General features: G+C 37.7%; 1 protein-coding gene across 2 annotated transcripts in view; it reads right to left on the bottom strand.

Annotated features, from left to right (window-relative positions):
- Positions 1-393: 393 nt before the first annotated feature.
- Positions 394-25,894, bottom strand: part of TBC1D30 (TBC1 domain family member 30) — a 34,668-nt gene continuing 9,167 nt past the window's right edge. Inside the window, exons 6-12 of one of the 2 annotated variants that reach the window (XM_006923706.3) lie at positions 22,266-22,434; positions 20,201-20,369; positions 16,495-16,600; positions 8,922-9,034; positions 7,185-7,324; positions 4,574-4,780; positions 394-1,426 (exon numbers count right to left, since the gene is read on the bottom strand). In XM_006923706.3, coding sequence (XP_006923768.1) covers positions 645-1,426; positions 4,574-4,780; positions 7,185-7,324; positions 8,922-9,034; positions 16,495-16,600; positions 20,201-20,369; positions 22,266-22,434 — 1,686 coding nt within the window. In that variant the 3' untranslated portion in view covers positions 394-644. The remainder of the gene's footprint in view (positions 1,427-4,573; positions 4,781-7,184; positions 7,325-8,921; positions 9,035-16,494; positions 16,601-20,200; positions 20,370-22,265; positions 22,435-25,894) is intronic. The other variant, XM_025041043.1, reaches the window with a different exon arrangement.

Here is a 25,894-nt window from a genome sequence, read left to right as displayed (position 1 = left end):
TCTTCATTTTGCAGGTAGGAATAGAAAGTGAAGAAAAGGCTATCTAGATTTTTCTCTTGCACTTTAGCATAAGAATGAAAAACAATTTTGAGACTGGCTGATAGAAACCACTGAAGGAAAATTCACACACAGAAACAGTCCCCTAAAAGGGCACGAATAAGGAAATTGGGAAGCTTTTTGCAACAAAGAAACTTTCTTTTTACAGTTTCTGTTCGAGCAAGCTAGTGTTGTGCATGCTTGAGTATTAATAACACCCAGAGGACTGGAAGGTTTGCAGGGTGGGTTGGGGTTGTCACAGGGACCCTGAAGGCTCTCAAAACAGGAGGAAGAAAGCAGGGTTAACAGTCTAGATACAGAGTCTTTTCTAAACAGCACAATGAAAAACTGGAAAAATTTCACACTTTAAAACCTCAATATTTATTTTGCCACAAGAATCCACTGTATCAGTTATCAGTGGCTGGGAAAACATTTCTAATACAGATCTCATTATAAAAATTCCAGTTCCAGTTTTTATGGAGTGTGGCTCATCTCTGAACCTATCTATCCATTCTCACTGGACAACTGAAACGCTTTTGGAGCCATTCAGCTGGAACTCTTACACCATCATGAAAAAGTGAATCTAGATACACAGGTGCTGGGAGATATCACCGTTTCTTAGTGCTGCTGTTTCCACCGCCAGATTTGCTGAAGCTCCTGCTCATGTGAGGAAAGTGCACGGTTGGGGTTCTTTCTGTAGGACCATATAACCCCAAATTCCTGGCAGTGGCTGACTTCCGCAGTGGCTTGACACTGGGAAAGGGGCTAAAGATGGGAGTTTTCGGGTGGCTGCTTTGAGGAGGTTTGCTGGTGGCTTTGTTTTCTCCAGGTGCATCAGGCAGCTCTGGGAAGTATCGCTGACAGGGCAGATGCACCTTGGGCACAGTTTCAGCAGCAGCATCCCTTTGGTTCAGTTCCAAGCTTTCTAACTTTACCTGGACCGCAGACACATCGGCATCCCCAAACTCTGGCTCCGGAGACTGCCCTTCGATTGTCCTCCCCATACTGCTTTCAGAGCTGCTGCCTTCTCTTCGAGCTGTCGCTGCACAGCTGGAAGAAAATGCCTCTGCTGCCCCCAGGTTGTTAGTCTTGCAGCCCTCATTCTGCTCTTCTATCAGCCCAATGGTGTCCCCACAGCCCAGCTGACTCTTGGTCCTGGTCATGTTCTTTTTGTGGACTCGGATGTGAGTTCGCCATGGAGAATTGAGCTTTGTCTTAAGGTCTTCATAAGGGATAGGAGATATTTTGCCTCCTGTGTGACCAGGGATGTGGATGACAGCATTCTTGGCAGCTCTGTTGGACATTTTCATCTTCTTTCCTAAAAGAAGGTGGTTTATAACTGGAGAGTTGTTTACCTGAGATGGGAGAACACTGGTCACTGGCCCTTTGTCTGAAAGAAACATTGAAAGGTTGTGTGAAACGTACCACAGAGAAACACATGATCGTGGAAGAGGAATCACCTAGAGATTGTCCCCATATCCCCGCCCACATATTTCCCAGGAACTGGCAGAATCATGTGACTGAAGGCAGCAGAAACTGAATTTAACCAGAGAGCCTGGGGTACCTATTCCCTCCTCTTCAAAGAGGAGGAGACGAGAGGCTGAGAATGCAAAAAGGAACAGAAACCTTGACTTTTCATGACTAATTAGAGCCCTAATGTTTTTTACGGGGAGCTCTTGTATCTGAGAAGCAACCTCAGAGGTCTTCTATGCAGAAAATCTTTGAAGATTTTTTAAAATAATAAGTCAAACATTATGACCATATGGATTTTCAGCTGCCAGCTTCTGCGAGGTAGAAAATAACACACTGCATATTATGTAGTGAGAGACAGCAGAATGAGAGAAGTGATAAAAAGGTGGTAAAAATGCAGTGAAATCACAGTATCCAATGCCCGGTCTTAGGTATGAAAAACCATTGTGTCCTCAATGGACTTTGAAAGCAAATTGAAAAGTGAAAATCATCAAATCTTTGTTCTCCTGGAAGGCACTGTTGATAGTATTATTGTCCTCCTGTGACTGGGCCCCCATATCTGATGAAGTTTAAACACACATGGCCCCAAGGATGACAGGAGCAGGCAGGAGTAGGCAGAAGGTCCTGCCATTCGTCCTCTTGACATCCACATTATCTGGCTGACCGTTCCTCCATGCTTCTCTACTACTGTCATCTACCTCTGGTCTCACCCCAATCTTCAATGGAAACTTTGACAACTGTCTCTTCACTCCTCTTACAGAGGTCTTATGACCTCTTTCAGTGAATGTACTGTCTGACTGACCCATCTTGATAGTTCCTCATCTTCCCCGGTTCCATCCTAAACTTATCACCCAGATCTACCTGACGAGGAAAATATATAATTCTAATATTCTTCTCTTTGACCATTCTGGTTCTCAATCTAACTCTACCTGGTGCTGAGACATACAGACTTCGGTTCCTTGATCACTGAACCCTCTCACAACTTCTTGTCTATCTCTATGGTCTACTTAAACCCCTACTCTGCTAGATGAATGGCTAATCACTTGGACCATTGCCCCACCAATAACCACACGTTCCAGGCATCCCTCTCCCTTTGTCACACATGCCTGGCAAAACTTTAACCCCTGATCTACAATCCACATTCTCTTTTCTGAAAGGGAGCCAATAAAGGCTGGTGGGGGGAAAAAATCACACAGCCATGTGGATTGATAGGTCTTCAAGTTCATAATTTCCTCTTGTGTTGGGTCCTCAATGCTGTTGAACAATCTTTTTTTTTCACTCTCCTATGCCTTTCAACAGCCTCTTCAAATCTTCATTACTCTAGTTAAGCTCTTGCTCAACTCTGAACTTACTCCTGAGCAAAGAACCTTTCTTCTAATTTCTCCATGAAAACAGAAGCCATTCTGCCCTCCCTAACCTAGAAAGCTGGTACCTCAACCACCATCCTTACCACCTTCAAGTCTCAGAAGCTGAGGTCTTTTGCCTCTAGCTCAAGTTCAATTTCTCCCCCTGTGCTGCTAATCTTGTTCTACACCATTTTCTCCAAAACCTTTCTACTCAGTGTGTGATCCCCATCCACATCACAGCTTGTTAGAAATGGAGAATCTCAGCCTCATCCCAAACTTCCTGAAACAGAAAGTTTTAACAGATCCTCAAGTGATTCCTATGCACACAAAAGTTTGAGAAGCAATGCTCTAGAACTCTGCCTTTGAACAACAATCTCTCCCTAAAAAGAACAAATAAACCATGATCTAGAGTAGGAGTTGGCAAATTTTTCCTGTAAAAAAACAGATTATAAATATTTTAGCCATTGTAGTGTCAAATTAGTCATAGACAATTGTAAGCAATGGTCACACCTATATTCCAATAAAACTTTATTTACAAAAACAGGCAGCAAGTAGGATTTGGCATAAAGATCACAGCTTGCTGACCCCAACTAGAGTATAAGGTACTGGGCTGATTTAGTACCCAATGGCAATTGTTCACCATCCCATCCCAAAGGTTTGTATGGTGCAGTGGAAAAAGAAATATACAAAGAATTTGAACACAAGGATTTTAGCCCTGGCCTGACCACTCACTATAGCTATATAATCCTGGACAATTGTTGAGCCTTCCTGAATCACCACTGCCTTATCATTTAAAAGGATATAAGAATACCCACCCTTGCCTTCCTCATAGATTTGTTTTAAAGACAAAATTAGGACATGTATGTGCCAATGCTTTGAAAATTAAAGTGCGGTAGTTTGTTAGTTGCTTTTGTGATTGCTTTCTTAATGATTCAGGATAAAGCAAGAATCTTTAAGAAGTTGCCTACTCCTCCCCGATAAGTGGAAGGTAAATTCAGGTTTTGTGCAAGATCAGTCACATGTTCACAAGCCTCTTAAAAACATGTCAGATTTATATTTCAGTTAATTCTGGATAGTCATCATTTTCATTAGGATTCTACTTCAAAGAAGACAAACCAATTCCCAAATCAATGTATATTAAATAATAAAGGATTCTTGCAATTACAAAGAAAAAGAAAAAAGAAGTTTGACAATCTTTGGAAAAGAGCATTTTCAATTGTGTTTTTTCCAGCAGACTCCCAAGACACTGCTAACCTGTCAGTGAGGCGTACTAATGGCCTTTGCCTTTTCCTCGGATCACATCTGTTATATTACTACCTAAATGACTAGTGGATAGCTTAATTTACTAGTGCACAGATCACTAAATTCTATTTTCAAATGCCTGAAATTTAGGAGGCAATAGCTCCAAAATGTCTCAAGTCCAAGGACTACTTGGCTTTGCATCATTCTAGTCAGTTGTAAATCCCCCTCCACAAGCACACATTGTAAAGACTTGTTTAATACCATCAATTGCCTGGTCTTTGGGACCTAAAAAGAGCTCGTGGTCTTTTTTTTCTTTAGAATCTAATAATAAAGTAAAATAAAATAAAAATAAGATGCTAAATATGCTATTAACTCATGCCAGCTGTGTTTGTGGATGCTGACTGAGTAGTAATTCTGAGGTCATCCTAGAAATATTTGGTCTTCCTTTCACAATTGATTCAAACAAAGAATCACATTACCTGCTCTGATATACACTTGATGAACCTGCTGCTGCTGCTTCTTTTTAATCCGAGAATACTGCTGCTTCAGCGCATTGATATCTGTGGTCATGCGTTCCATCATCATACTGTTAAAAGCTGCGTGATATTCACTTCGACAGGAATTGATTGCTCCAGGACTCAGCTCTGCAATGTTATTAGATCTCAGACTCTGCTCTTCATTTAGTTCTGTATTCAAGGGAAGAGACAAGGAGATGGTATCAGTGGAGGAGATGGGATTAAAGAGGAACAGATTATACTAGAACCTGGTATAGTATCTTAACCTCCAAAAAATTCTAAACCACAAAAAAAAATGTACTCTAGAATTTGTCTAGTGCTTGTTTTAATTTAGTGCTGAAAATATTTCTACATTTTCTTATTAGCCTAACTACATAGGTCTGAAATGAGCTGTGTGGGCTCATTGTTTGATTTATTACCACTCTGTTCATTGTATAGACAGACATAAGATCAATTGTTTTCAGATAAAAATCACTTATTTTCTAAAATTCCCTTAGAAAAATATAACTCCAGATGTCTAAAGTCATTGTACAGATTTCCATATAACTGCATGAGGAATTATAAGAAAATGCTAGTTTGTACAGTTTAATCAATCATTAAAAGTAAGTTTTTAAGTTAAAAATAGCAACACATTCTATAAAATTATCAAAACTTCAGATCACTGTACCACTAGAAATGAATGCTTTTTATTCATTAGCAGTCATTTCTTGATCATCTATTATGTGTGTTATGTCTGACGTGGTTTCTGTTCCTGTGGCACCTACAACTAGCAGATTCGTCCCTTAAATAAAATTGAGATTACATGTAAGGGAGAGAAACCAGTACTGTGTGAGAGGATGCTCACAGACTGAACAGGCAAAGGGAGACAGAAAGAGGCTTCTCTGGCACAATATGTAAAACTGACCTGGGGACCAGCTGAAAGAAAACGATTAATGATTGAAAGTGTCTATCTGCTGAACACTATCTACTGAAAGTGTTATTCAAATGAAGCCTAAACATCTGATAAATTTACTTCCTTTTTTATTGAAAACACTTCTGTAAGGAGAAAAAAATTAAAAGGGTACCTGCTAATCTGAACTTAATTAAAACCAACAAGAAGACTAATGATGACTTAGGAGAAAGTGATCATGTCATCTTGGAGCACATCATTGCACAGAAAGAAAAATGGGGAAAAAATAAACCATAGACTCAGACTACAGAAATGTAAATTCAAAATTTTAGAGTTAAAATACATATTGATCCTGTAGCTAGAAACCAAAAGCTGAAATCCAGGCAACATGAGAGAGGACGGAAGGCATTAAAAAATGAATAGGGCTCTTGTTGGGTTCACACTGTTAAAAATCTTTTTAAAAGATGAGAGGAGAGTACATACCAAGGACATACACATAAAACAGCATGAACCCAAACCATTAACCAGGTTAAACTCAAAACGTGCTAAGACTTGGGGGAAATACTCAAAACCACCACTACCAAAAAAAGACAAAAATAAAAATAAAAAAGGTTTCTAAGCAAGAAGAACAAAAATGATGAGAAGATACCCCCATGACTTTGAGAAGGTGGTATAAAGTTAGCAGATGACAAAGAGAATGCAAAAGTACCTGACACCTACTCTGTTTTTGTCCCCTTTTAGCAAGGAGATTGGTCTTCAAACTAGAAGTAGAATAAATACCCTAAAGGAAGAGCTACCACTCAAAATGGGAAAGAACAGTGAGAGAACCATAAATACTTCAAAAGAGTTCCTTATCGATGTCTAGACCACAGGAAGTCCATTCTGCACAAGAAAAAAATATAGCATGGCATTGAACTCAGAGCATCCCATTTTAGGAGGAACACTACCAAACTGCAGGGCATTTAGAAGTGAATTTATAAAATATTAAAATTTCTGAAAGTCATATCTTATGAGGAATACTTAAAGAAATTTTGAACTTGGATCCTGGAGAAAGCTTTGGGGGACACGATGGCTGCCCTTAAAGATCTGAAGAAAAGTCCAGTAGAAGAGGAAGTAAACTCACTCTGTTTTGTTTAAAAAAATAAAAATAAAAAATAAATAAAACCTCTTAATAGAACTGGTGGATGATGTTATCTCTTTGCAACTACAAACCACAGACTAAGTGGAAGAATCTGAAAGAATGTCTCATGATTTAATGAGCTTCTTTTTACTCAAATTCAACTAGAGGCTACTGCAATGTTTTAAACTCGGAGGGTATTTCTATAGCAGAAGAGAAGCTATCTAGAATGAATTAAATTAAACTCATATAGAATGTAGTAAGCATCTATTATATTCCAGGCTCTATGCTAAGGAACCGAGCACACAAAGTTGAATCAGATGGGGGTGGTGCAGGGGGCAAATATCATCTTAAAAAAAAAAGATATGTATTATGTATGTAACATGCATGTAACATGTATTATGTACATAACACAGAGAGATTCTACTAAGTGGTAAAGTAACAGACAATTTTTAATAAGGATCTTTAATAGTGATAATCAGGAAACAATAGGCATTTATAAGACACCATAATAATACCTCTGTATAGTGAACCAACACACTGTGATGAATAAAGAGCCACATTTTTACCTTTCATTTGCTTTTGGTACTTCTGCAGTTCAGGTGCCAGGAGCCCACTGAAAGGTCCAAGACACCCTATTGCATTAGCAATAGCATCTTCATCGTCTGGGTCATTCTCTTCATCACTATCTCTGACCTTACCATGTCGCCTTGGAAAACATAAAAGAAAAAAAAGAAATATTCAAAGAAAATAATGGTATTTTTTTAAAAATAAGTAATACAGTCACATGGTTTAAATGAAAGTCTCTCTCCCATCCTGGTCCAACTTCTGCCCAGTTCTTGTCCCACCTAAGTCCCAGAGGTGACCAATTAGTTACTAGCTTCTTACATGTTCTTCAGTTTCTTTATGCAAAGATAAGCAAATATGACTATGCAGTCTTACTTTTCTCCTCTTTTGCATAAATATTAATATACTATACATACTCTTCTGCACCTTGCTTTCGTTCACCTAAGAAATCTCTCCATATTCATACAAAGAGCTTCCTCATCCTTTTTGTACTGTATTGTATGTATGTAGCTCGTGTTATGGAACCAGGTACTAATGATGTATACTTGAGTGGTTTGCAATATTACACTATATTACAAGCAATGTTGCAATAAATAACCTTGTACATACTGTGTTTTGCATGTGTACAAATATATTTGTGGGATAATTCATAAATGTAGAATTGCTGGGTCAAAGGATATATGCATTAGTAATTTTGGTAAATACTGCCAAATTGTTTGCCACAAATCCTGTAGCAATTAACCTCTCACAGCAATGTGTATATGTTACCATATAGCTTTATTAAGAGAGTGCACATCAAACGTCTGAATTTTTGTTTATCTGATAGGTTAAAAAAAAAAAAAAGGCTCTTAATCTAGAAATTTATAAGCTAAATTTCTCTTACTACAAGTGATGCTGACTTTTATGTAAGTTACCTATTCCTATCCTTTTATAACTTTTCAGTTAGGTGATAATTTTTATTAATTTCTAAGAACTTTATATTGAGATATCAGTTACAAATATTTTTCCACAAATATTTTTGTATCTGCTTATGGAGGTTCTATTCTGTTCTGCTTTGTTTTTAGTCATGTAGAAAATTATTTTTAAAGTGCTTATTTTTTTCCTTTATTATTTTTTTTTTCATTTTGAGTCCGTTACTGAGGCCTTCCCAATTCCAAACAAGTAAAGCCATTCTTCCACATTTTATTCTGCTAATCGTATTTCATTTTTTCCATTTAACTCTTTCATCTATATGGAATTTATCCTGATGTATGATGTGAAGCATGACTCTAACTTTATTCCTTTCCAGATTAGGTCTCATTAACCCAGCACCATTTACTAAGTAGTATAACTTTTTACGATTGATTTGATGTGCTAAGTTTTCATATACTAAACTCCTGTATATATAATTGTCAATTTCTGATCTTTACTGTAGTTTAAATTAGCTCATCTGTCTCTTCATGCACCATTTCTACACTATTTTAATTATTAAGATTTTTAATATTTGATATTTTTAACTAAGTTGTGGGGTTTCTAAATAGCCCTTCAGTTTATGTTCCAATCTTCCTTGGAAAGTACACTTTTAAAAACCTCTCTTTTGAATTTAAATCAAAACCTTTGAGAAAGAAATATTCAGATTTTAAGTACCAAATTACTTTGAATATGTCCCTAGGGTTTAACAGCTATTAAATTACAATAACAAATTAAGGTATTAAGTCTTCTATCATGAAAACAACGAGATTTAAAACAAAAGGCCTTACCCAGAAATTGAGGTGGGTTTAACTGTTGCTGGGAATGGTGTGATGTTATACGTGTATTTTTCCCTCAACTCTGCCAATTGTGGGAAAGGGAATGGAGCCATAGAATAAACAGTCTGAAAAACAAAAGCAAAAATGCCAAGCCTGAAATAGGGGCCTTAAATAACTCTTTATCAGTCCTGGAAAGGCATTATAAATTGAGCATGAAAAAGTAAATACTGCTTCTTAAACAGCGGGTGGAAAGATTCTACTTCAATATCTGCTTCAGAGAAAGACAAAAGAATGCTGATAAACATAACAGTGAGCTCTCTCTCAAATCAACCCAGCTGCAACTGGGTATTCCAACTGGTGACTTCCTTCTGCTCGTTTCAGGGATAGGTTAATTCAGAAATCCACCACTCCCTTATTTTCTTAATAAAGAACCCATCAGTGTTCTTCGTATGTAGTGCTTGTTTTTCGAAGCTTTATTTGATGATTTTTATAGACATTTAATGTCAGCCTGCTGGATAAAATTAAGTCTAGTGGATGGTCATGTGATCGACTGCACACTTCTCCAAAGATATCACCTTTTCAAATATCTGTGAATGAATTCTAGGTGAAAATTGTTAGCTGTTATTGTTAAAGAAAAAAAAGTAATCGTGTAAAAGCATAGGCTGTTAAAAATCTATAAATAAAATTGAGAAAAGCACCTGTGCTTCTTTCAGAATTTCAAAATTACATATCATTCTATCATCAGGAGGAAAGTAATCTTATTTGCTCTCTTAATTTTATTAAAACTTAATTGCTCCAAAAATTTAATTACATTGTTTCTCCTTAAGGTTAGGTTCTTATTCACAAAAAAAAAAAAAAAAAGTATGTTAATCATACTAACTTTCCTTTCTCTCAGAAAGCTATTCAAATACCCTGATACTTTCTAGAAAAATATTTTAAAGTGTTATTTTTCATTTCAGCTTGCAGGACTATTTCTGAAGGCTTAGAGGAGATATCTAATAACTGCACAGGTAGGAAAAGGAGAGCTCTGAAAGAGTCTTAACTATGCTACTGTTTCACTTTATAGCTCAGAGCCACCACTGAGATAGCCAACTGCAATTTTTATCCTAAATAGTCTGTACATCCGACTGGATACCCAAACTTCATGGTATCCACTTATATATATATCACTGTACAATCCCCAGGCTCCAAACAAGTAAGTGTTGGTTAACATCCCTTCCCTTCGATTCTCCATTGATTATTATGCAAAGCTATACAGCTCATAGGGACCATAACAGTCATCTCTAAACTGTCCTATCTCATATACTACATAGTTGATTATACTGAAAAGGCTGAGAAACAGTACAAATGTACTAACAATGAACTGTTCCCCCATGGAAAGAAGCAGAAGGCATTTTGTGGTTCCTACTAGTCTGGAGTATGAGATTGGCCAGTTCCCAATCTCTCTGGGCCTCCTTCTCCTCGCCTGAAAAATGAAGGGTATGAATCTCAGGACTGTGATTACCTGAGGAGAGGAGAGGACGTGGTGAGATCAGAGAGAAGAATATGAGGGTGTTCAACTGTGTCGTTAATGTTTTATTTCTCAAGCTGTGTGATGGGTATGTAAGTTTCATTATATTATTTTAATACATTCTGTTTGCCTGAAATACTTCATGTAAGTTCATTAATAACATGTCAGAACTAACTGTCATATTCTTTGATCTTGCAAAGGTTGCCAACAGCTCATCACTCAAGAAGCTGCCTTATTGCCAGCACAGAATTCTTCCCTCCTTGCTGTTATATCTCCATATACCCTTTTGAGGGAAGGGAGAGATGTGAAATCCTCTCCTCAGCACCCCAGTTTTAGGGCCGGAGCACGACACCTCAGCTTGTGCTTCCGTGGAGCAGTATCGGCCTCTGACCATCACAAACCAAATGTGGTCCCACTGCTGGGTCAAGAGTCAGCCTGCCCCTCACTCACAGCACCTTTTTTCCTTAACGATTTAGAAAATTGATTCAGATATTTAAGAAAACCATGCCAATTGGATTCAAGCTCAAAAGATTAAATTATTAATGCTATAAATTTCAAAATCCCTTCCAAAGGAAGAACGATGTCTCACTGAAGACGATTAACGAGTAACTAGCTGTTTTATTTTTGCCAGTTTTATAGAAAGTTATCAGTAAATTCCCTTGTCCAACTTCATGAAAGAAGTTTATAAGAAAGGAATAGGAAGCACATCCTGCCCCTACTTCGTCCCATCCTGCCTCAGGGCAGATGACCTGGGTTCCTAGTAAGCTCCTTCAAGGTCTACTCAGCTAAAAGCATCTGACTGAAAAGAAAATTGTCTCCATTGAGCTTTCATTTTCTATTTCTGGTCTTCTTTTCTCTATTATTTACTTTTAGTTAGTCTTTCAAAGTGTGCCTGAAACAAACGTCTATAGTACTTTCGCATATAGTCACTCGCTAATCTGAAGGTCTCACATATCTGAATGCATGTTTATCCCATGACTATGTCTCCCTGGCATACCACCACAGTGCTCAGGGTACCTAAAAAGCTCCAGTTTCCAACTTTGTAAGTCAGCGACTTGCAAACGATTCCAGGAAAGTAATTTTACTCATCATCTTAGAGCCAAAACATAGTACACTAATAGAATCTTAGGATAAGGAAAGAATTTAAACATAATTTAGTTCAACCTCCCTCCCAGGCAGGAGTTCCCTCTAAAGCACCTCCAACAGATGGTCATAAAAGCACTGCCTAAACACTTCCAGCACGCACTACTTTGCAGGGCAGACGGTTTCAATTTTTGACAGCACTAATTAATCAAACATTATCCTTCTACTGAACAAGCATCCACATCCTTATAATTTCCACCCCATCACTGATGGAAAATAGTGAACAGTCCAAGTGTAGATCCTGCCTTGTGGCACCTGAGAGCTCCCCTAGGAAACAGTAAATTATTGACAAGCACTTTGGGTTCGGTTTTTCCAAGCACCTATGAACTCTTCTAATAAATGCATCTAACTTTTCTTACATTGCCCTCAAAGAATTCATGAGAGACTTTGTCAAAAGTCATGCTGAAATCCATGTACACTATATTATTGGCATTCCCCAAATTTCTTTTTCTAACACTATCAGTGTTTTTAAATAGCCATTGTTAATTAAAAAGGAAAAAAAAAAAAGATCTGATTTGCAGGGGTGAAAAATAGATTATTTTGTGCCTGGCACTTAGAACCGGAAAGAAATGGGGAAGACCAAACAGGGAGAATCTTTTCATCTCTTCAGCTCAAAAATAAAAAACTTTACATGCAGTCCACATTTTTCATCTGGAGCCATTTCAGATTTGCTGACAGATTTAAGGTCCACCATAACTGGATCACAGCCATTACAATAATTTTTTTTGAGTGAATACAGAAAGGAGAGTGGCTTGAAATGACATTCAGCATTTCTCTCCTTAATACTCTATGATGCCAAGGAAAACCAACAAGTCTATTTACTATCCAAACTACCAACACACTTACATAGACATTTATATTTAGGTACTGCTGAAAAGGAATTATATATTTTTTTTCATTATTGACATGCTTTTACAAGAAACATGAAAACATAAGTTGTATAAAATTAGGCTCAGTTTATCTTCACCCAGATGTTTTCTTTGGCAGGAGATGCACTACTAAAATGGAATCTAATCAGTCAAGCCACAGCCTATGCTTTCTCCCTCAGGATTCTCTTAAAGTAAGGTAATGAGGTGGTTCTCTTTTCTCCTAATCCCTAAGGTTGGAAATTCCTAGCAGACAAAGACGGCGGTTATATCTTAACACAGCTCTCATTTGTTCTGGCAATGTTTGAACTTGAAGTGAAATAAAATGTTGCCTTATTCTTCTAAAGAGGATTTCAGCTTTTAGACAGACATGTTTTGAACAAGGTGGAAGCAGTGTGTTGGGTGGTGGGGAAAAATCACTAGCTGAGGAGTTGGGGACTTGAGTTCCAGTCCTGTGTCTGCCACTAGGCAACCTAAGAAATTGGCAAGATGCTCACTCTCAAAGTCTTAGTTTCCTCTCTGTAAAGTAACAGCATTAGGTTAGTTGATCTTTAAGCTTCTTTTAAGCCAGAGTTTCTCTTAAGTGTTGTTAAAAAGCCATCTGCATCGGAACCACCCATGAACCAAACACTTGCATTTTAATGCACTCCTGAGATGTTTCTTATACAAAGTCGAGTTTGAACACTATTGCCTCAAGTTCTAATGTACTATAATTCTGTGCATTCGTTGAGTGACCAGGTGCATTCCTAGCACTACACTGGTGTTATGGAGATACAGAATAATGAAGCCCCTATTGAGGAACTTGATAGATACTTCAGTAGAAAAATAAGATTAACATATTTGAGAAATACCAAACAATATAAAATAATCTGTAAGTAGTAGCATCAAATCAACTGTTGAAAACTCTAAGTACCGAGGAGTACCAGAGGAGGTCTCATCAATGAGAAGCGAGGTAACAGAGGCTCTGTGGGGACGGGGGGAGAAAAGAGATTGAGTAGGATACAGGCGGCTGGGTAGGGTTTTCACAGACAGAGTAAGTGTCAGAAGGAGCTACAAGCCTTCTCACAGGAATGTGCAAGGCCTAAGAGTGGGAACAGAGCTATGACAGTGCAGTAGGTTCTGATTGTGAAGTAGTGAGAAATATCTCTGGACAGGTAAGGAATAGGGCGGCCAAAGCACACCTGCAACACAATCCCTCTGAAAACGAACTTACCTTCCCCATAAACTTACCCTCTTATACCTAAGCCACAAACATAAAAATTGCCCTTGTTTTCTCCATTTCTTTCTCCCTCACGCCACATCCATTTTCCATGCCAGAGTCCTATCAAGTTCACCTTCTAAGTATTGCCTCTGTTCCAATTTTGTTTCTACCTTTCACTCCCTCCTCACAGGCCTGCTGCTATCAGACTTGACCTCTTCAAGTTCACCTTTCACAGAACTGCCCATGTAGTTGACATAAAAAAAAAACTCAGACCATTTACCTCCTCTCTTTAAAAGCTTTCAGGTCCACAGCTCTTCTACCCTTCCAAAGGCTCCGCAGAAGCCCTACAACTCCTGCAAGCATATTACACAACCACTGACCTAAGAGATCGGGTCCAAGCTCCTTGCCATAGGTTATGGTCCTCCACAACCCAACCCTGCATATCAAACTCCTTATAGTTTTCTTCACACACCATAAAGGTTGCCACTACCATGCCTTTGCTCACGCTGCCTCTCAACCAAGAACTGCCTCTCTGCTCTGTACCACTGCCACCAACACATATGCACACACGCCCCGGCACGTGCATTCACCTATGTATATGTACACACGCATACACACATACACACACAGAGCCTGACCAACTGCTATTTGTATTCAAAGGTAAAATCAGACATTAATTCCCTTAAGGAAGCCTTTTGACACATAGAGTAGTTCAATAAATATTTGCAGAAGTTAATATAGGGCCTAGGAAACTAGACTGAAGCATTTTACTTAATATAGTTAATAACAAGGAAGCACTGAAGATTTTTTGAAGAATAATGACATGGCCAAATGTGTCATAAGTGTAGACTATTACTTAGTGTAGACTATTTTTGGCAGCAAAATGTTGATTGTTTTTTATACGCAGTCAAAAGGAATCAGAAGGAATCTGGAAGGAAGGCCATCACCTACAAATGTTGGTTAATTCAGCAAACATTTATTGAAAAAGAGAAGACAGAAAATTAATCACAGACTCTCAAGATGTTTGCTCAATGAATAAATGTATTGAGCACCTCTAGTAAAAGGCAAAGCGCTACATGTTACAAGCAAATCATAGTCCTTGTCCTCAAGGAACTTAAAATACCACTAAGGAAATAAAATACAGTCTCAAAGAAGAAAAAGAGAGATATAGTCTCAAATCAAAGGAGAGATGAATGTTTACAAGAGAGGTACAGAGAAAATGTTGTGGTGACTCAAAGAAATAGGAGATTATTTTAGTTGAGACTATCAGAGAACGTTTCATAAAGTAGATGGCATCTGAACCGAACTTTCTCAGGGAAGAAGGCCTTAAACATATGAAGGTAAAAGAGAAAGATCAAGCAGATAGAGCAAAGGTAAAGAGGAAGCATATCCCCAGGCATTTCTGGGAACAAGGAAGATAGATTGGCTCGATTAGAATAAGTCAAGGGTACAAAACAGAGGAATGGAAACTTCTGGCTGAAAAGATAAGTTAATTAGTTAACACAGATAGTTAAGAGCATTAAATGGTAAGCTGAGAAATCCATGCTTTGTTTTGTAGGCAGTGAGTAGCCTCTGAAGTTTCATGAGTGAGGGAGAAGGGATGATATCTCAGTCCTGCTTTGGGAATATGAATCGGGCAGTTCTGTAGGATGTAAAGGATCTCATATATGGAAAATGCCAAGCAGAGACCTGGCATACAGAGCAATGCTCAATAAAAGGTACTTCCCTCCAAGAGAGAATGAGTAATGAAGCAATGACAAAGTGAGAAGAGTCAAAATCAAGCACAGATGTCAGGGTCAGATAGAATACTTCCCTCTCTAAGACAAGAAAGAATAAAGAAGAGATGAAATGCGAAGAAAAGTTTAAATAAAAAAACGAATGTTCAGAAAAATTGTATCGAGTGATCAATATTCTCAATAAATTGAGTAACTGCTAAATGTAAAGGATTCCGAGAAGGAGCTGTGGATGCAAGGAAATGAACAAAGGAATGGAAGTTCCACACTTCTTAAGTCCTAAATCAGGGCCTGGGTGTTTGTTTTGTATCCTGCTGCGTGAGCCCCAGCACCCAAAAATGACCTCAAGCATGAACCCCATCATAAAAGTAAATTTTGAAACCAAGAAAAGACAGAAATGACAGAGAAGGAGGGAACTAAGGCCCAAGGACAGCCTTGGAAAGAGCCACAGTTGGTCAGTGGGCAAGAAGAGGAAGAACCAGGAAGAGAAGAAGAGGTCAGAAGCCTTGGAGGAGAATGAGGATAATTATGTTATAGGACCTAATGGAAGAGAGATTGCTAACAAATCTGCTCTTTTCTATACTCTGTTGATTTCAGTGACTTGGTGAATATCGAGATAGAGTAACATACCAAAAAATAGCAAAATCTTTCAAGTTTTTCATATTGAAATTTATGATTCATATATAACATGAATTGAAAATGTGAGCAAAACAAACCAAAATGCTGACTTGAATAATCTTTTTATCTTCAATAATTCCTCTCATGAAATAATTATTTCACCCTATAAGTCTTCCCTTAAGAAGGCTAAGAATCAGATTCAGAATAAGCATCTGGTGGTTTGGGTTTTTGTGGGGTTTTTTGTCATTTTTTTAAAATTTATTTTTGTATTGCACCTCCAGATTTTTAAGCAATGCAATTTGAATGAAAGCCACAACAAATATCCATTATTCATTTCTTCCTTCCTCTTGTGACATAGTTAAAATTCTTATCAAATTATATATAGGCTCTTGGTCAACTGAAAAACTCAATCTGAGGGCTGGCTAAATACATTTCCCAAAACCACTGCTCTGGCACTACTTGTTCCCACGGTACTCAGAATTCCAAGCCAAGGCAGGACGAGCTGTCCACTCACCTGCATGAGTTCATGGCTTTCCAGAAGATCATTCTCCAGCATCTCCTGGGTAAGGCGCCCCATGGTGCTATAGAATTCATCTGCTGTTTCGCAACATTCTATCTGCCTAGATGAAGAAAGGACAGAACAAGGAATTGTTTTGGACACCCATGCTATCTATTGGGTATGTGCTGCAGTACAATAGGATATGTTGCCTCTTGCATTATATCAATCAAGTTAGCAATCAACAAAAATCAAAATCCTGGGACACACTCACAGTACAGACCGCTGTATGTAGAAAAAAGATAAAAAATACCAAAGGCAACTTAGAGCTACTTATTACACAATGAGTTTCCGTTTTTCCTACACTGCTCCCCAGCCTCACAGCCCCACCAGTGGCACCTTTATTGCTTCCATGTGACACATTTACACATCAGCATATCAGCCACTGATCAGAAATCATAACAATGAAATTGGTTATGAAGAACAAATATCCCCAGTAAGAAATCTTTTGCTCCTAATCTACAAACTGTGGTATCATTGATGACTGAAACCAAACCACAGGAGAAGGAAAAGATGAGAAATACGAGAACTTTATCTGCATCTTTTATCAGTCCACAGAATGTTTTTACAGGCAGAATTTTTTCAGTTCTTCTCAGGGCACTGCTGCTAGTTGGAGATTATACCCTGCTCCTTGCATTTGGTTCTACATGTAAATAAAGAATCTGTTACCTGGCAACCTGTGAGGCAAGGTAGACTTTAATCTTTTTTGGGGGGGAGTAGGGGGGGCAGTAGTCCAAAGCAAAGAGCACTGTGTATTTATTTTATCTACTATGACGTCCTTTGTGTATTTGCCCACCAACCACACTTTGACATATGCTAATGTTGGGGGATTTCCATAGAGTCATCCAAAAAAATATGATAGAAAAGCTTCAGGCTCTGGAGTGCTGTTTAAATCTCATTGCCACAATCATGTAAATAAATTAATTAAATTAATTGTTGAAGCGTTATTAGGAAAATACAGAGTAGCATGTGGGCATAAATGAAAAAGTGGTTAAGTTTACCCTGGGGGATGAGGAAGAGAAATAACACTGAAGACGAGTTTTGAAAAATATTCTCCAGGTTGACAAGGAAGAAAAAGCATTCCAAAGACACAAATGCAGGAGAGAGCAGGACCTACCCAGAGATCTGTAAGCATCTTCATCTGACCAGAGTGGTGGTGGCTGCATGGCCAGAGGGAGCCCCTGAGAGTGCAGGGTAGAAAGCTGCAAAGAGAGGTCGCAAAGGCCTCACCTGCCTGCTGAGCCCCTTCAGAGCAAGAATCTTAATAGGCAAGGCTCTTAATAGGAAATATGGGAACAGATTTGCCCTTGGCAAGGTCGGCCTGGAGGCAACGTGGCAAGTATGGGTATGATGGGGACACCAGGGAAGATACACCAAGACAAGCCAGGCATGAGGTAATGAGAGAGCGAGCCAAAACAGTAGGGTCAGAGGAGAAAGGACACGCAAAAGAGATGCCAGTAAAAGGGAGCCAATGGTCTACATCCTACACAGTCCAAAAGTATCCTTGGTGTGAATAAGATGAAGAAATTTCAAGTTGCAGAAGTAAGGTGAAAGAAGAGGTCCCATGAATAACCATATAGATGGTACATATGTTACTCAGGTATACATAAACTGAAGATTACTTATATGCTGTTTATGATTTTTCCAGTGGAAAGTTTGTGGGAATGATCATAGGCACTGGAGTCAGAAAGATCCAGGATTAAGTCCCAGCTCTGCTACTCATGAGCTGTGTGAACTTGAACTAGTTAATTAACCTTTCTAGGGTAGTTTTCTCACTTGGGAAGACATGGAAAATAACCCCATCTACTTTACAGGGTTATAAGGAGAATCAAATGAGATCATGTGCTTAGACTACCTAACATAATGACAGCATTGTAGGCACCTGATGGTGTGTGTTGGCTGCCTTCTCTTTCGCTTAACAAGTCACATACTCAAAACATGTAGAATTATAACAACCAAACACTCTGAAATACTTAAAATTCTACCAGTCTGATTCATATATCCCTTGAATTACATAAACAGCACCCATTTCTTATGAGAAGATTCACATTATTAAAAGCACAGATTTTAGAGCCAGGATAGCTGGGTTCAAATTCAGACCCTTCCACTTATTAATTGGGAAACTTTGAGCAATTTACTTAACATTTCTGTACCTCAGTTCCCACGCATGTAAAATGGGGATGATAATAGGACCTAACTCATGGGATGATGGTGAATAGTAAATGAGTTAATTTTATATCTAAAGGGCTTAGAGCTTGTCCATTCCAAGCACTCAAAGAAAATTGGGTTTTAAGTGTAGCTATTATTATTTCAACAGTATGACATCTCTGAGATGACCATACCAATAAATTCTAATCCTACGAATAATGGATAGATGTGAATAAAACCAGAATCTCCTCTTTTCCTTCCACCACATAATTAAAAACTAACCCAAAGGTGGCTATAACTGAGTCAGCATATAGTAAAGTGTTTTACTATTTTAATCCTATAAGCAGGTTACTCAGTAACTGGACTATCACACCCAGAGAAACTACCAAAGCTCAAAGAGCTTACGTAGAGTAGGTTGGAAATATATGACTGCAGAAAGAGGTATATATTGAGAGAAAATGAAAAAGATATGTAAATAGCACACAAAATCCCCCACAGATGAATTTATTTACCTTACTACAAAGCAATGTACAATAAAACAAAGGCACAGGAGCTATGTGATCTTTAAAAATACTTATACACAATAGTGATTTTTTTAAACCCCTGAATTGATAGTTGGTGGATCTTTCTTGCAAAAAGTAAAACATGCTGCAAGTCTCCCAGGAAACAACTTATCACAAATAAAAAGATTAGTTAAAAGGCTTTTGAAACAAAACACTGGCAGTGATTTATTAGTTTTCTAACATGTCTATTACGAGTATGCACTCAAGTCATTTACAGCTCTAGAAAAGAAACACTAAAAACTTCTCTATATCTTAAGTTAACTATGACAATTTTATCCTAATATTTCTTCCATTACCTAAAAGGTAGAATTTTAATGTAACAGTCATAACATGTTTGTGATGAGTGAAAATACCCTAGTTTATTCAGCCCTGTTACTAATAAAGAATTTAAGTAAAATCTATTTGGTAATGTGTTTGATAGTAATAGATTTCCACACAGAATTAATTCTTGATGAAAGGAAATATGTTCCATATGTTCTACTGACTATGTACCAAGCACCATGCTTGACACCTTATACATATTATCTCATTTTATTTTCAGCCCTGAAAGGCAGAACAAACATAATCCGAACTGTAATATTAACTAACAAAATCCACCTACTCATTTCCAGATCTTCTAGCTCCTCAACCATCTAAGTTCCTCTACCTCTCCCTCTCCCCAGCTAGTGTCCAGAGAGATGCTGACAAAGAATAAATCAGCCAGGACATTAGCACTGAGGAGGAGGAAGAGAATTACAGGCCTGAAAAAGCCTGCCCCTCCTCTAAAATAGAATCCATCTGCCTCCAACAATCAGGAATGAGCCAGATGAGATTTCAGAAAGCTAAAGCAACTGCATACAGGTCAATTTTCTCTTTTCCTCACACTTACATATTGATGCTGTACATGTTAGAGTTCAAAAATTGCCTAAGGCCCCCAACACCACAGAACAGAACAGAATGGGAAAATCACTTACTCTCCTAATTTTGCCCAGATAGCCAGTGACACCCTTAGGATGATTTCTGAACCTTCAAAGAAGACTGAATCCCAAATCTTTAAAACGGTATGGTTAGGGAGGCACGTAGCGAAGAGAGTCAGAAACCATTGCATCGTGAAGACATTCGTAAGTGGGGGCTCATATCCACCTGAAATAAAACAAACACTACACTTTTTCAGAATTGATCATTTACAACACATAAAAATTCTCTCTTTTCAGTCTTCCGTGTCCACCCAAATAGGTTACATTTCCTGATTGATATGTTTATATTCCTAAATTCTGGCTTTCCTCTTTTTTCCCTTCCTTTTTCTAGAACATAGATAGGCGTGTTTAATAAAAATCTCAATAATATGAACTTCACGAATTCTTTATGATTCAAAAATCTTAACCTAAAACTTAATTTAGTTCTACCTATTGTGGGGTGCTGAAAATTAAAAAGAATATTTCCCTCACCAAAACAGGATAAAAAGAAAGGATTTTAGTCTCTCAAAAGCAAAAGCCAACTTTCAAAATCTTACTAAGTCCACTTTTATTCAAATGCTGCTGACAAAAATAAAATTGCTCATTAGGAATTACTTCTCTACTTCTTAAATTATACATAGCTCTCAGATCACAATGGAATTAAACCAGAAATCGATGACAGAAAGATAGCGGAGAAAGCCCAAAATATTTAGAGATTAAACAACATGAAATTTTAAAATATTTTGGACTAAACTATAGACAGTTTTGAAAATCTGGGATCTAGCTCACTTTGAAGTCTCTGAATTCACTAAAAAACATAGTTCCTTCTTATTCCTGTGATAGCATAAGTACATATTTTAACGAAATATAAAATTTAGCTATTTGAAATGATCCTCCCTCCAAATTACAGTCAGAATGTGCATTTACCCAAGGAAAAGCAAAAAGAGATCTGCTCTCCTGCACTTATTTTCTTCCTTCTTACCTATGAACAAAGGGAGGATCTTTGTTCACAGGCTAGAATCTGAAGTTGCCCCTTATAAGCAAATTCAAGGCATTTGGGGGAAAACATGGAGCCAGTAAAGCAGTCTGACTGTGGGACAGGAAGGTTGGTCTATCTGGAAGCTTTATGAAATCCACACAAGTGCATATTATCCTACACAGGCAAATTAAATGAGATGATTCAAACGACCCGGGTATTCACTAAAATTTCCAGTGTGTTTTAGTCATAGATGAGGTCCTCAAAATCCTTTAATATTTTCCCAGATTTAAATGTGTGGGTCAGTAACTGGAAAGCATTTACAGGAAACACAATAAACTTATGAGTCTTCCTTCTGGTATCCTGCACAGCCAAGGAAGCGAAAGCACTGGGTATAATTATAACACTGGCTCAGGTAGTTGGGAAAACTGGATGGTGCCTGCTAGGTAGTGGAACTCTTAGAGCTGTTGGCAGAGCTATCTCCATCGCCACTCTGCTCAAGCCAGTGCCTTCCTTCAGGGTTCAGATTCTACCTGGACGTCCAGAAGAGCCTTCTCCAGCAAGAACTGGCTGATTCATCTCAAGTAAATCTATATATCCTTAGCATGAATAAATAAAAGAGACATTAAACATTTGGGACAAAAAATTGCTTTTGTTTCCTATAGCTTTATGAAAACAAATATTCCACTCTCTCATAAGCTCAACAGTTCAGGAAAAACCACAGTTTATGCTAAATTACACCTGTAGCTCAGTTTTAAAGAAGGCCTACAGGTTTGGTGCCAGCTTAGAGAGTTTAACTAGATGGCAAGACATGTATTCCATTCTTAATCTAGAGAACACTGTATCATTTTAGTTACTGATCTGGTACTGGTGAAGTATTACGTTCTTGACTGACTTCCTAACCATGACCACCAGTTAGAGGTTCAACATGTGGCCATTTTTTTAGTTTTGTTTTTGTCCTCTAGAAATCTAGTTCATTGTATCAAACTCTCACCAACAGAAATACCTGAAAATATGTATTTCCATTCAACATTTAAGCTCATTTGTACAGTGGAATCAGAGAAGTAAAATATTTTCAAAGGAATAACAGCATTAAATCATCACTACCTCCACTCTCCTTGTTTGCAGTTCTCTGAAGAGTATCCAGGTGCTGAGATAATTCAGGGAGCTTCAGTCTCAAGAGGTCTCTAAAGACAGCCATATCCACAGACAATGCCCGGAGATTATTAACAAAATAGCTTTCAGGAAGTACCTTATCAATAAGGTAAATCATAATCTAAAGAAAAAAATAAAGGACAAGACTGCTTCATAAAAACCAGTATCCTAACATGTCCTAAATAGAAAGAAAATACTCAAATGAATCAAATGTTACTAGCCAAAGAACATTATTCTTTAAATACGTCCAAATGTTCTGGATTTTTAAGCTTCATCTCTGTCGTGGGTAAAGAGCAGGTGGTATAATTATCTAAGTTAATTCATAATTATCTAAGTAATTTATCAAAGTACCTCAGGTCCAAAGTCTGCTTGCTGTCTAAAATTTCTAGATGGGCAGCTAGACCTGAGTCCACTCCATAAGTAGCTGTGATTATACAACCCTAGGCCTCACTCTGAGAAGTGACAGAGCACATGCTTCATCAGCAGTAACGATCTCAATATTGGCTCCTTGATGTCAGCAGTCTTATCACCTTACTATGAAAACCAAGAGCTGACCTGGCATAAAACACCCCCACTGTAGCCAGTCTCGAAATTCACTTACCATAAACCTGGGTTATTAGAACAACTGATGTTGACTTTCTGTCCACTTCCCTCTCCTGGGAGAATGCAACAAGGTTTTATTTGAACAAATGGAAATTTTAAAATCTGGATTTCTTTCGCAAGATTATCTCACAAGTTCTTCAAATTACTATTTTCATTCTGACTTTCCTATTTGTGTTACCTTTTCTAAGATGTCAAGAACCAGTAGAATGACCCAGCAACATACATGAGTTCTATATGTCAATCTCTGTTCCATTCCCTGTCATCAGGAACGCTCTGTTTGTGCCTTCCCCCCTAAGAGACCTGCTCATTCCCCAGAGCACAAAGAAAAAAAAAACAAAATTAAGAACAAAATCATAGCTGGCCGTATATGTTGTGGAAAAGTAGCTGTCTCACATTTTGATTTCCAGCATATTGCAAAACCCTATTTTTCAAAAACTTTATCTCCCAGACCTGCTAAAGGCCCATTTTTTCCCCTCATCCCTGGCTTGTAATTTCTACTTTCAGCATCATAGTTTTGACTAAGTCTATAAGGGCAGGGAATAACTCTCAAAAAGGCCCCCTTGAGGTCTTTATTACAGGAGTGGGAAGGCCCAAGGATCTGCTTTAGCCTTCTTATGTAGGATAGAATTTACCAGGTGAATGTACTGTCACCCTGAAAATAGGAGTTTAGCAGTAAAAGAAGTATATTCAATCTGTGGAGAGGGAAGAGGTCCTGAAGTACCTAGGGCCAGTTGAGGAGGAGAACAGATTTCAAGCAGAGCAGAGTTCTCTGGTTCAATGGGTAAGGAGAAGAGGGATTTATGGGACCATGAAGGCAAAATTGAAAGGTAACAGTCTGTTATTGCACTTTTCATCTAAGATAAGTTATAGAATGTTGAGAAAGATACTTAAGTTTTTATGAAGAAATTATGATCCATCAAAATTACACAAAAATAAGAATAAAAAATACCATTTATCATAATAATTCTTGTGACACAATGAAATTCTCTGTTCAAAGGCATCTCAAAGCCTAATAAAAAACATCAAAGCCAGCTATGTCTTATACCAGCTATGTCACTCTACCCACTACTATATTTCAAAGACCAAACATTAAATCTTTTTTTAAATTAGAATAAATAATGGCAATAGAGCAAAGATAACCTCTTCAACAAATGGTTCTAGAACAACAGGATATCCAAATGCAAAAAAAAAAAAGAAGATAAATCTAGACACAAGCCTTACATCTTTCACAAAAACTGACTCAAAAGAGATCATAGACGTAAATGTAAAATGCAATACTATAAAATTCCTAGAAGATAACATAGCATACTTGACCTTGGGAATGGGAATGACTTTTTAAATACAATGCCAAAGGCACAATCCATGAAAGAAATACTTGATAAGCTAGACTTCATTAAAACTAAAAACTTCTGCTCTGTGAAAGACAATGTCAAGTGAATTAGAAGACAAGCCACAGATTGGTAGAAAATATTTTCAAAAACCACATCTAATAAAAGACAGTCATCCAAAATATACAAAGAACTCTTAAAACTCAACAAGAAAACAAACAACCTAATTACAAATTAGACCAAAGACCTTAACAGACACCTAACCAAAGAAGATACACAGATGGCAAATAAGCACATGAAAAGATGTTCCACACAGCAGTCATCAAGGAAATTCAAATTAAAACAACAAGATAACACTACACACTATTAGAATGGCCAAAATCTGGTATGCTGACAATACCTAATGCTGGCAAGGATGGGGAAGAACAGGAACTCTCAGATATTGCTGGTGGGAATGCAAAATGATACAGTCACTTTGAAAGATAGTTTGGTGGTTTCTTATAAAACTAAACATCCTCTTACCACGCAACCCAATAATTACACTCCTAGGTTCTACCCAAAAAAAAGTTGAAAACATATCCACACAAAAACCTACATGCGGATTTTTACAACAGCTTTATTCTTAACTGCCTCGTTTTATATACATCATGGTGGAATTAATTATAAATCCAGCCTGACATGATCTAAATCTGTAGTCACCCTCTCACTTTTTCCATTCATGTATTTAAGGAAACAGATTTGAAGCTACTTGTTCATCAAATAGGCAGACTGGAGGGGGAGGCAGTGACAAATCAAATACATTAGTTTAAAACATTTTTTATTAAGAAGCAATTTTGTTTACTCAGCCTATCAGCTTTAGTCAATTTTTTTTCAGTGTAATTTTTATGACTATGAAATGGAAAACTGTTCTGTTGAAAAGCTGGATTAACAATTCAGGTATATAAAACGAGGAGGAACATTTGCTTATTTTTCCATATCACTTTGGTCAGCGATTGAGAATATCACTAAGGTATTCACCACAGTCATACAGAGAATTGTGGTAAAGGGAGGTGCTCTTGAATACAAAGACTAAATATTCATCCTATCAATCACAAAACATTGCAATCAACAACAGTTTGAGGGTTCAAATATGAATAAGCAACTCATATTGCCCTAAGCAAATAAGGCAGTGGCCATCCTCCACATTTGAAATGCTTCATTTCTCTTAAACACTATTTCTGGTGACTCATTCATGGAGTCATATTTGGACCTATAAGCTTAAATTGCTAGTGTCCCACCTCAAAGTGTTTCTAGGTTTTTTTCACTAATAAAGGCCCCAGGCATCAAAGGTTAAATAATAAATACAATTTACTTCCATTGCCTTTCTCCATGCAAACCTTTCTTCCATCATAGACATTCATTCTCAGCCTACTTCCTCCGCACCTCATCCCAGATATGAAAGAAGAAAGCAACCTAATAAGATCCAACCAGAATTAAGCATAACTTGTGGATCAGGCAGTTTCTAACAGGACCCCAGTGATCCCCACCTCCAGATAGTCACACTCTGTATAAGCCCTTCCCATTGAATATGAGCTGGTCCTAATGACTGGCTTCTAATAGAATGTGGCAAAAATGATGAAATGTCCTTTCTGACATTAGGCTACAAACCTG

The sequence above is a fragment of the Pteropus alecto genome, unplaced genomic scaffold (genome assembly GCF_000325575.1).
Source record: "Pteropus alecto unplaced genomic scaffold, ASM32557v1 scaffold76, whole genome shotgun sequence".
Lineage (NCBI taxonomy): Eukaryota > Metazoa > Chordata > Mammalia > Chiroptera > Pteropodidae > Pteropus > Pteropus alecto.
This window is presented reverse-complemented; position numbering and strand designations above follow the sequence as displayed.